General features: G+C 39.3%; 1 protein-coding gene across 5 annotated transcripts; it reads left to right on the forward strand.

Annotated features, from left to right (window-relative positions):
* Positions 1-1,242: 1,242 nt before the first annotated feature.
* LOC149401354 (zinc finger BED domain-containing protein RICESLEEPER 3-like) lies at positions 1,243-6,244 on the forward strand. Of its 5 annotated transcripts, XM_089612121.1 has the most exons (5): positions 1,243-1,603; positions 1,796-1,948; positions 3,763-5,738; positions 5,807-5,866; positions 5,959-6,244. In XM_089612121.1, exons 3-4 carry the CDS (start codon positions 3,794-3,796, stop codon positions 5,860-5,862), a joined length of 2,001 nt encoding a protein of 666 aa, XP_089468247.1. In that variant the 5' UTR covers positions 1,243-1,603; positions 1,796-1,948; positions 3,763-3,793; the 3' UTR covers positions 5,863-5,866; positions 5,959-6,244. The 5 variants fall into 5 exon arrangements, with proteins under 5 accessions (XP_089468247.1, XP_089468246.1, XP_089468248.1 ...); XM_089612120.1 differs by lacking the exon at positions 1,796-1,948; XM_089612122.1 differs by lacking the exon at positions 1,796-1,948 and having other exon boundaries at positions 1,255-1,603; positions 3,827-5,738.
* Positions 6,245-12,878: the final 6,634 nt, after the last annotated feature.

Consider the following 12,878-nt stretch of genomic DNA (forward strand, 5'->3'; position numbering starts at 1 on the left):
TTAATTTCGGTTACATATTTGTAATTTCTGTTCAATTGTTTGTATTTGTTTTATGTTTTGGGGTGTTCGTTGAAATTTTTTCAGCCACCGCTGAATGTTAACAGCACAAAAATAGTGCCTGGCAAAAAAATTTGAAGAAATAGGACTTAAAAAAAAATAAAATGCTGAGTTTTTAGCTGTGTGCAAACGGATATTGATTAACCATTCGTGTACAACGACCCTTAACATGAACTCTCGTAAACTCTTGTCAAGGCCATGGTTTGGGGTTGTTAATTGAATCTTTTAGCAACCATGAAACTAATGCTTGAAACAAAAAAATTACTTTCATTTCCGAGCTGTTGAGCTTTGTGGAGAAGGATATTGAATGATCATTTTTTGTATAGCGGCACTTTACACGAACTCTCGCCACTAACTCTTATCAAAGCCATGGTATTTGATTCGTGAGTTGAAACAAAAACCAATGGACTACAAAATAACTTCCATTTTAATATTTGTTTTCCTCCCCCTTCTCTGTTATCTGAAAATGTGCAGCTTTTGGGTCTGGTTTTCTTTCTTTTCTGCGATGGAAATACCCACGGAATCGGCTCGAAAACAGAAGAAACTGACCTCTGTGGTGTGGAACCACTTTGAACGAATCCGAAAAGGCGAGACTTGCTTCGCTGTGTGCGTCCACTGCAACAAGAGGCTCAGTGGTTCGAGCAATAGCGGAACAACTCACCTGAGAAACCACTTGATGCGGCGCCTGAAGCGCTCCAACTTCGACGTGTCTCAGCTCCTCGTGGCCAAGCGGAGGAAGATCGACACCACCAACACCAACAACGCGGTCACTCTCTCCGGAATCACCTACGACGAGGCCCAGCGAAAAGACGATTTCGTCAAGCCCGCGATCGTCAAGTTCGACCAAGATCATCACCAGCTGAAGAAGGAGGAGATCCTCGGCTACGGGAGTCGAAGATTCGATCAGGATCGGAGCCGCTCTGATCTCGCCCGCATGATCATCTTGCATGTAACCTTGAATATATTTAAATTCTAAAAGACGAGAATTGTTTCCAAGAAACCTTGAATATATATAAATTAATCGGAAACAAACGAGAAAATTCTCGGTTTAATTATTTAATTAAAATCCGATCGGTCATGGATTTAATTAAATAACTAAGTCACAATGGATATAATTGTAACAAAAATTCAGGACCCATTTGTGAAAATTGATAAATTGGGGTCGGTTTGGAGATACGAGGGAATAAAAGGATTTTAAAAATTCCTTTTCCTTCTTCTCTGTTCTTCTTTCTTCTTCACGTGCACTCCTTCTTCACTTCATCTTCTTCACGCGATTCCTGCAAGCAAAACAGAGCAAGAGAAAAAACAATCGGCAACAACACTTCAAGAGCACTCTCCGGCCGGCCAACCACATCACCACCCTCCTCATCTTCTCCATCTCCTTGTCAACCCACGTTCTTCCTCTTCTTCGCGCGCCACCAGCCGAGCCGGCCACCGAGATCCCGCGCGCGCGCATCCGCCGTGGAGTGTGAGCCACCGCGAGCTAGAGAGGACGCCGATAAATGAGAGGGTGAACGCGAGAGACTTCAATAACACCAGAAACAAGGTGAAACTCTCTTACCCAGATTGAAATTTAAGGAATTAGGGTTCCTGGTTTGATATTGTTTGGCCGTGTGTATTATGGCCGTGTGTAAATTGGTTGTGTGATTCGGTTTGGCTGATTTGTGATAGTGAATTCTGAGCCTCGAAAGCGTTTATGATTTGGATTTGAAATTTATGTGAAACATGGTTTTAAAAGGCGGTTTCAAGGTGCGCCTAAAAGGCGTTCGAAATTCTCCTTCAGGCTCAAGCCTGGAAAAAAAAAAGTGCGACTAGCGCCTTGGCAGGTTAAGGCGTATGCCTGGAGCGTACACATCGAAAATAAACGCTCCATACGAGCTTGGAATGCCAGGTTTAAAAAAGAAAAAAAAAATGACTTAGTTTTAATTTTTTTTGGCCTTATTTTATGGGCCTGATTTTTTTAAATCAGAAACAACTAATGAAACAAACGAAAATTTACAATTGGAAGCTATTTTGTAGTCCATTGGTTTTTGTTTCAACTCACGAAGCAAATACCATGGCTTTGATAAGAGTTAGTGACTATACAAAAATTGATCATTCAATATCCTTCTACACAAAGCTCCAATGAAAGTAATTTTATTGTTTCAGGCATTAGTTTCATGGTTGCTTAAAGATTCAATAAACAACCCCAAACCATGAGCTTTTTGACAAGAGTTACGAGAATTCATGTTAAGGGTCATTGTACACAAATGATTAATCAATATCCGTTTGCACACAGCTCAAAAACTCGGTATTTATTAATTTTTTTGTAAAGTCCTCTTCAAAAAAATTTGCCAGGCACTATTTTTGTGCCGCTAACATTCAGTGGTGGCTGAAAAAATTTTAACGAACACCCCAATACATAAAACACATACAAACAATTGAACAAAAATTACAAATATGTAACCGAAATTAATTAAAAACCACATCTTAAACACATCAATTCTCTCTTCAAATACCGTCAAATGGGTCACATCAAAAACCTTTTTACAAAGGAGAAAATGTGTCACAGATGTCATTTTGAAGAACAAAGTATTATACCTTGTTGATGGTAGGGGTAGGAAACTTCAGAGAACCTCGATCGGAATCGGATCGGATGGTCCGTCAGGTTTTCGGATTACAAAGGGTTATACCCGATGCGGGCTCTTTTGTGCTCAAAATATGGGTTCGTTCCAACGATTCCGTACCCATTTGGTCTTATTTTTTTTTAATATTATAATTAAGAGAAATTAGCGACATAAATACTTGATGCTTGCGGATTATTGCATTTATATACTTAATAAATATATAAGTGTAACAATCCGTAAATATCATGTATTTATGCCGCTATTTTCTCTTAATTATAATATTAAAATAAAATAAGACCAAATGGGTACGGAATCATCGGACCGAATCCATATTTTGAGCACAGAAGAGCCCGCATCGGGTGTAACCCTTTCTAATCCGAAAACATGACGGACCATCCGATCCGATTCCGATCGAGCTTCTCTGAAGTTTCCTCCCTACTCATCAATACCTGAAAAACAAGGTATAATATTTTGTTCTTCAAATTGACATGTGTGACACGTTTTCTCCTTTGTAAAGGGGTTTTTGAAGTGACCAATTTGACGGGTATTTGAAGAGAGAATTGATGTGTTTTAGATGTGGTTTTTAATTAATTTCGGTTACATATTTGTAATTTCTGTTCAATTGTTTGTATTTGTTTTATGTTTTGGGGTGTTGAAATTTTTTCAGCCACCACTGAATGTTAACAGACCAAAAATAGGCCCGGAAGAAAGAGGACTTAAAAAAAAATGCTGAGTTTTTGAGCTGTGTGCAAACGGATATTGATTAATCATTCGTGTACAACGACCCTTAACATGAACTCCCGTAAACTCTAGTCAAGGCCATGGTTTGGGGTTGTTTATTGAATCTTTTAGCAACGATGAAACTAATGCTTGAAACAAAAAAATTACTAACATTTCCGAGCTGTTGAGCTTTGTGGAGAAAGATATTGAATGATCATTTTTGTATAGCGGCACTTTACACGAACTCTCGCCACTAATTCTTATCAACGCCATGGTATTTGATTCGCGAGTTGAAACAAAAACCAATGGACTACAAAATAACTTCCAATTTAATATATTTTTTTTTCCTCCCCCTTCTCTGTTATCTGAAAATGTGCAGCTTTTGGGTCTGGTTTTCTTTCTTTTCCGCGATGGAAATACCCACGGAATCGGCTCGAAAACAGAAGAAACTGACCTCTGTGGTGTGGAACCACTTTGAACGAATCCGAAAAGGCGAGACTTGCTTCGCTGTATGCGTCCACTGCAACAAGAGGCTCAGCGGTTCGAGCAATAGCGGAACGACTCACCTGAGGAACCACTTGATGCGGTGCCTGAAGCGCTCCAACTTCGACGTGTCTCAGCTCCTCGTGGCCAAGCGGAGGAAGATCGACACCACCAACAGCACGGTCACTCTCTCCGGAATCAACTACGACGAGGCCCAGCGAAAAGACGATTTCGTCAATCCCGCGATCGTCAAGTTCGACCAAGATCATCACCAGCTGAAGAAGGAGGAGATCCTCGGCTACGGGAGTCGCAGATTCGATCAGGATCAGAGCCGCTCTGATCTCGCCCGCATGATCATCTTGCATGGATACCCGCTTTCCATGGTCGACCATGTCGGCTTCCAAGTGTTTGTCAAGAATCTTCAGCCCATGTTCGAGGTCCTCCCGAGGAGTGAGGTTCAGTTTTCGTGTATGGAGATTTACGAAAAGGAGAGAGCTCGGGTCTCGGGGATGATGAGGGAATTTCGCGGAAGAGTCAACGTTTCCGTCGAGACGTTGACTTGCTCGCAGGAGAACTCCGAGTACTTGTGTTTGACCGCCCATTACGTGGACGAGGACTGGAGGTTGCAGAGTAAGATCGTGAACTTTGTCGCGCTCGATTATTCTTCCTCGCTCTCGGAGGTAATCGTCAAGTGTCTTGTCGATTGGGGCATCGATGGGAAGATCTTCGCGTTGACTTTTGACGATTGCTCTATCGACGGCGAAGTCATCTCGGAGATCAGAGAGCGTATCAGTCAAACCTCGCGCCGAGAGCTGATCGATCTTCGCTGCGCTCTTCACGTCCTCAAATCGCTCGTCCGCGACTGCGTCGAATCTCTCCGAGACCCGATTCGGAAGATCCGAGAGAGCTTTGGGTACGTGAAGAGCTCTCAAGTCATGCTCGGGAAATTCGACGAGATCGCTCAACAGGTCGGGATCTCCGCGGGTCAGAGGAAGAAGCTGGTTCTCGATTTCCCGGGCCGATGGGACACGACTCACCTGATGATCCAAACCGCCTTGGAGCACCGAGCTGTTTTCTCTCTATTCCGAGACCATGAGCCTTCTTACGCGGATTCCTCTCTGACGGACGCGGAATGGGAATCGGTCGAGTCCGTCTCCGGATTCTTGCACCTCTTCTCCGAGGTTGCCAATGCTCTCTCGACCAACAAGGACATATATTTCCACGAGATATGCGACATACACGTCAAAATAATCGAGTGGTCCAAAAGCAGCGACGGTTTCGTGAGCTCGGTCGCGATCAAGATGAAAGAGAAGTTCGACCGGTATTGGAGCAAGTGCGGTACGACTCTGGCCATGGCTGCGGTATTGGATCCTCGGTTCAAGCTAAAGCTCGTTGAGTATTACTACTCCCAAATCTACGGAAGCACCGCTCAGGATCGGATCAAGGAAGTTTCCGATGGAATCAGAGCTCTCTTCGACACGTACTCGATCGGCGGTGAAGGGTCGGATTTGCCCGAAACGAGCAGCAGCAATAACAACGAGCCGAGGGACAGACTGAGAGGCTTCGACAAGTTCCTCCACGAGACCTCTCGGAGCCAAAGCTCGGAGTCGGACTTGGAGAAATATCTTGAGGAGCCCGTGTTTCCCCGTAGCTGCGACTTCAATCTCTTGAACTGGTGGAAAGTCCACACGCCGAGGTACCCGATCTTGTCCATGGTGGCGCACGACCTTCTCGGAACTCCGGTAACTCTCTCGCCGGAACTCGCCTTCAGCTCCGACTGCAGAGTCCTCGATCAGTCTCGAAGCTCGCTGAGCCCCGACACGCTCGAGGCTCTCATTTGCACGCAAGATTGGCTTCGAAGTGAACCGCTGGGTAATCAGATTGTGTTGATATTAAGTGTTTCTAAGCTTTGAAATTATTAATGTATTTATTGTAACCAGATCTTGCTCCACTGGCGATTAACTCTGTTCGACCGCTTCTTATCGAACCAAGCTGATTATGTAAGTAATTACTACAGGTAATCTATTTATTTTCTAACGTTAATTTTAATACCAAATTACTGATATTGATGTTCATATATCTTGCACTGAAGAATATGCTATCGGCTTCAACAAAGACGGTTTTTCGGAGCTGGTGTGATATTACCGAACCATATATATATGACGGTATATCGAATCCTTATCATAGCTTTATTAGGTAGATTCAATGTAAATTTCAGTGCAACCCTGTAGATATTCTTATGCGCCAAGGGATATAACCAAGAAGAACAATGAGTTTCACTGCTACTTGAGATTTCTAGGATTCAAATTAACTTATAAGTTTTTTCTTACTTAAATTATGTAAATTTTGAGGTAATTTATGTTTGAAAAGAAAGTCTATTCGTCCTTTCTTTAAGAATGTTTTTTAGCTTTCTTTGTAAGTAATTTTATCCGGACTTTTGATAATATTCTTATGAAAATATTTTGATGTGATTAGGTTAGCGTTGTAGTTTTCTCTGAAGGGTTGAAAAAGGGTACAAGTGTATCCATTGAAATCAGAGAATAGCCATTTAGTTTAGACCAAGGATCGAAATACCGTTACCGTTACCGTTCCGAACCTTCGAATTTACAGGGAACCGCCTGTACCGTAAAGGAATACCGGGGGAAGCGAGAAAAAAAAAGGAAACCGGTACCGTTGAACTTACCGTTACCGTAGAGGAATACCGTCAAATACCGGTATTTACCGAGGGGAATTCAGAAAAGAAATATACAAAAAAACATACAAAGTACTTAGGATAAAATTCATAAAATTAAAAATAGTGTACAATGTTTCAACACACTACCAAATTACAAACACAACAAAAACTAAGTTCAATAATACTAACAAAAAATTCTATAACAAATAAATATTATTTATATATCATTTAATGATACATATAATAATTATATTTTAAATATATACATATATATACAAAATATCTATATATATTTATATTTATATATATGTATATATATAAGTTGATAATCACCTCTAAATTTACTATTTTAAGTGTAAAACTTTTCTTCAAGAGTTTTTTTAATTGTAATTTCGTTATGGATTTTAATTTACAAATATCAAATGCTCTGTGGGTCCCACTCTGACCTTTTCCACCTTCAAACCGGACCTACTACGATATACCCTACCCTATACACTAATATACAATACATTCATGCTCATTCCAGTTTCATATACATACATATATACATGCATGCTTAGTGGGACCCATGTATACAAATGCTATATATTATAATATCTATATAATCTGTACATACATATACGATAAAACCCTTTCAGAGATATATTATAATATCTATATATCTATATAATCTGTACATACATATTAATTTATTATACAAAGTTACAACCCTCTCTCTTTCTTCTCTCCCGAGTTCTTCTTCTCAAATACCTACAAAAAATTAAAACCCTATTTTTGAAAGTTTGATCTTGAAATTTCAAGATTTAAACTCAAAATCATCAAAAAAACTAAAAAACGACGGGAACCTCACCGGGAAAGGCGGGATCCGGCGGGAAATAGGAAGAAATGGCTGTGATGGCGTCGGGAAGTGGCCGGTTTGGCGGGATCCGACCGGGATCTGGGAAAAAATGGCTTGAGCGACGTCGGGATTTTGTCTAGATAAAACCGAACCAAATGACAATTTTCAAATGGGATCCGGCCTTTTATAGCCGGTTTTTTCTTTTTTTTAGGTGAACCGGACCGGGAAGTGGGAACCGGGTTCCTACCCGAATCCCGGTCCGGTTCCCCCGGAACCACCGGAAAACTCCGGTTTTGGTGGTTCCGGTGCCGGTTAGCTTCAAAAAGGGGGAACCGGACCGGTTCCCATCCGGTTCCCCCGGTTTTTCAATCCTTGGTTTAGACAACAAGTTTCAGTGCATAGTTTAAATTTGTTTTTGTTGACAATGTTCAATACAAATTAAGATTTTATTATTATTGTCCATTAGAAAAATAGTCGACGTAAACGTTTGACATTGCTAGATAGTCAACGTTTGGTAAATATTAAGTAAATAACCATTTTCATGTCTTTACAGACGCAAGTCTTAAATAAATAGCCATATCCATATATTAGGTCACGTCATTATTTATGGTTATTTATCAAACGTTGGCTATTTAACAATGTCAATGTATAAGTTGGCTATTTTCCTAATTTATTAAAATTAAGAGGAGCTTTACCAGATGTTAAAGGGTGTTAAAATCATACAAGTAGATTTTTATGAAGGAAAGTTTGAACTTTGAAGGTTGAATTGCATTTAAAATCCGTCTCGCGGATCATACATAGGGTGTTTACAAGGATTTTTATTTAATGAAATTAGTATTGGGAACTCCAAAGCATAGTGATAAAAAAAACTATAGCTACTTATTTCACAATATTGTTCATGCCCTCGCCATCCGGCATATGGCGAGGGCATTCACATAACCCATTCTAAGGAAAAGGAAATAGAGCAAATGTGATGTTGGGTCAACTACGGATCCGAGTGGATCGGCTAGGCTTTGTAGCCGTCTCGCAATCCGTTTCCAATCCGTTTTCCAACTTGCTCTCATTCACCACCGCGAATGGCCAGAGTGATGCGGCCTGTATCCTACTGTTGGAAGACGCATGTCTAGAAGGGACTCGACTAAATAGGGGCCTTTGGCAAGAAGGCAAAACAAAAGCCTTTATATAGTCGTAAGATTAAGGATTAATTACATAATCCCCCCTAAACTCATATACGATTAGCATAACGCCCCTTAAATTTTTAAATCTTAAAAAAATTTACCTTAAAATTTAAAATTGTTACACGATTACCCCTTCCGTCTAAATGTTAACAGAATTTGTGACATTCTGATATAAATTTACTTAAATACCCTTTTCATTTCATTTACTTATTTAATTCATATTTTATTTATTCTTAAGTTCCCCTTCTTCTTCTTCTTCTTCTTCTTCTTTCTTCTTCTTCTTCTTCTTCTTCTTCTTCTTCTTCTTCTTTCTTCTTCTTCTTGGTCTGATACTCAAACATCTCAAACACATTTTCAATCCCTCCACTTCTCAACCATCTTGACTGCATAGTCCCAAAAGCCTTCCCACACACAACCTCCTCGAATGGAACACCACCACCCTCTCCGTCGGCCACGTGCCGCCACTTTGCGTCCCTCCTCAGCCCCCATGAACATGAAATGAATTTCTCAGAATTAAAAATTAATAAATTATCAGAATTAAAATTTCTCAGAATAAAAATTAAAAATGAAATAAATATGAAATCAATATATTAAATGAGAATACAACTAAAATAATTAAAAATATATCAAAAAATAAATTAATAAGTACAAAGGACGACCGAGGCTCCACTATCTTGATCGAAGCCAGAGGTCAGAGGAGGAAGAAGAGGAGCGGTGGAGGGACTTCGAGGAGGTGGTTGCACAAAGGGTTGTGTTGCGGTCGTCAGACAAGTCATTGTTACGGGGATGGGAGAGTGACATTGGTGCTGGCGAAGAGAATTTGGACGAGCAGCCGGAGTTGTCGCAGAGGTCAGAGCGTGGTTGTTCAAGGAATTGCCGTTGATATCAAAACCACCATCGATTTGTCAACCCAAGTCAAATCCTTATTCAATTTTTTATTTTTCTGTTCGCTATCTCAATAATTTATGAAAGTTCAGATTCTCGGTATGCATAATTGCTGATTCTTGGTCTCTGGAGTGGTAAAGCTCTGCGAAGTTATTTTTAAAATAAAATATGAGTGACATAAAAAAAATCAAATAAAAAGATATTTAAATAAATTTGTATCAAATTATCATACATTCTGTTAAAATTTAGACCGAAGGGGTAATTGTGTAACAATTACAAACTTTAAGGTAAACGTTTGTAAGCTTTAAAAATTCAAGGGCATTATGTTAATCGTGTTAAAGTTCAAGGGGAATTGATGTAATTAACCCTAAGATTAATTTTAAAAAATTAAAATAAGACGTTATGAATTTTCATTAAGCAAATTAACAAATATGAACTTACAATACAGCTAAATCTAATATTTTTTTTCATCATAGGGCAAAAAAAAAAAGGTAAGAAAAGTGCACGAGATCTATTTTTTATGGTTATTTTTTTACATACAATAACTTCAAGTTATTATCATTTGATTATTTGCTTGAGTCTGCTTGACACTTTTATTACATAAAACAAAATTTTCAAGTGTTTCGTTTTGTGATTTAACAAATCTTTTTAAATTGTTTGCTTCTGTTTTCATATATCTCGAGGGGATATAATCCCTGGTCGATAATTTTTTCTTATGTTGACAAATAAAAAAAATCATGTATAATAAAATTAAAAAAACTAATAGAAATGAAAAAAATTAGTAGTTATTAAAGATAAAAGCTTTAAATAGTGTCCTCAAGATATGTATGTAAAATTTTATTATTTATGATGTTTTTTTTTTATCCTTTTATTTTGAGAAATTTCATTTTGTAGACTCCAAAATAACAAAATATGTAAGTTAGACCCACTAATTCAATAATATTCAAAGTTGGACTTTTGTCCAATTTTCGGACGAAAATACTCCTAATTTCAAATAAATAGTCTAACTATTCTTTCCTTCTCTCATTTCACTCAACTCTTCATCTCTCTCTCTCTCTCTCTCTCTCTCTCTCTCTCTCTCTCTCTCTCTCTCTCTCAAATCCGAGCACATCTGAACAAGTCCGAGAAAATCCAAGCAAGTCCGACGAGCTACCACCTCTAAGTCAGGCGTTCAAAGTTCTTCAAGGTCGAAATCCGGGTTCAAAGTTTCATAGATCAAAATGACGAAAAAGGTTAGATTTTGATCTTGTTTTTCGTGTTTTTGATGTTGTTGGATAGTTAGAATAGTGGATTAGAGTGATGGTTTGTTAGTGTGTGATCATTTTAATCGAATTTGGAAGGTTTTATAGGACTTAGGGTTTTAAATTTTCTGGGTGAAATCCGATGATATTCATCAGATTTTTCCGATGGATTACGGCAAAATCCGGCAGATTTTGAGTGAATCGATGCGTTGGATGAGTCCGATGGTCTCTGATAAGCGCGTTATAAACGTGCTTGTTTGCACTATCGGAAGTGAAAAGAAGTTAGTTTGAGAGCATTTTCATGTGTTTTGGAGTGTTTTTCTTAATTTTCAGAGTTTGGAAGTTCAAAATGACAAATAGAGAATCCGAGGACGATGGGGCAATCGCAAGGAGTTCAGAACATCTTTCGGATCTCGATTCCGACACCCGGAGTTCAAGATAGGTGGTTCAAGGTGAACTGACCCTTCGAAGCAATGCACAAACTTCCAGAGTCTTGTGCGTTTGTCCTGTGCGGCGCACAACCATTTCAAGACCCTGTGCGTTGGGTGTGCGGCGCACAGGCTGCCCAGAAGACCTGTGCGGCGCACAGGCTCCGATTCCCACTTTTTTGTCACGCGTTTTAATTGTAATCCAAGCTGCCCATATGAGCTCCGAAAAACCTAGGAAACCTACAAAAAGACTTTAGGTTATTCAGAAACATATCTTTTGTTTTTAGTTTTGTTTCTCATTCGGCCGCAAAAATCCCGGGAGAGAAGAAGCGTTCAGAGAGGATCATCGTCGTCACAATTTCGTTTTCACCATTCACAGTTTTTTTTATCTCTATTCTCTGAATCGTTGGAACTCCCATTTTTATTAATACAATTCAGTTTTTAGTCATGATTGCTTTATATTCATCTCCGTTCAATCATGCACTAAATTCGTTAAGGGCTATGGTGTAGCGAGTTAGGAATATTGTTATGGATTCAATCATGTCAAATTAATATTCATATGCTCTATCATGTTTGTTTATTTCAATTCCGTGTGTAATGCTTGAATTCGATTAGCTACCGTGTTCATGATATTAGGATTGCTTGATGCTCGGAAGAGATTAGGTAGTCGTGCACAAGGATTAAACTACCGGGATACATTCCTAGGCTAGACATAGCTAGGCTGTTTCAGAATCGTGTGAACGTTCTCGTTTTTAATGCTAACCGTTGTTTTCAGGGGTTGAGATCGAGAGAAGATATCCCGACATTGGTTTAGATTCCTAGATGTTCGAGAGAAATCTTAGATTACCATTATCGTGAGCGTGATTAGCAAACATAAGAGTGTGTGTTTTGTGCTTAATTCCCGAATCCAAACCATAGGAATAACTTGTGAAGCCATAGTTCTTGCTTTATCATTATCGTAATCTATCGTGTTTTAATTGCTTTTAAGTTTCGTTCGTTTTAATAACCATCACAATCATCAAATCATCGTGTTCAATTCATGCTAGTAATCTTGTCAATTTGATTAAACATTTTCCTCGTGGTATCGACTCGTACTTACGAACTTTACTACTTGAGCGACTACGTGCACTTGCTTTTGGAAAAATCGCAACAAGTTTTTAGCACCGTTGCTGGGGAATTTTTGTTTTAATTAAGATTAGATCAAACTAGTTTACTATTTGAACTGCTTTTATTTCTTTGGTATTCATCTATTTTCGTGTTCTCTTTTGCTTTTGTGAAGGTGCATGCGAAAAGACGGTGAATCGAGTCTTCTTCTGATCGACCCTGAAATCGAGAAAACCTGCAAAAAGAATCGATGAGAAAAGAAGACGCAATCAACGATTGCAGAACCTGGACCCGAACGACCGCTCATGGAATATGTGCAACCCACGGTCCAAGGGTATTGCTCGGCGATCAAGAATCCATCGGTTGAAGGGAATCGAAGCTTCGAGATCAAATTGGGGATGATTAACATGGTTCAACAGAATCAATTCTCGGGAGCCCCCAATGAAGATCAGAATGAGCACATCGCAAACTTCAATGAATTATGTGATACTTTCCAGATCCATAATATCAGTACTGATGCCATTCGTCTTCGATTATTCCCTTTCTCTCTACGCGACCGAGCAAAGTCTTGGCTTATGTCGCTACCTGCCGACTCCAATGAATCAAGGGAAGACCTCTGCAATGTCTTCTTCGCCAAGTTCTTCCCGTTCGAGAAGACAGCCCT

This window comes from Urtica dioica, chromosome 4, assembly GCF_054948205.1.
Source record: "Urtica dioica subsp. dioica isolate 48M chromosome 4, U.dioica_male_clone48M_v1_H2, whole genome shotgun sequence".
Lineage (NCBI taxonomy): Eukaryota > Viridiplantae > Streptophyta > Magnoliopsida > Rosales > Urticaceae > Urtica > Urtica dioica.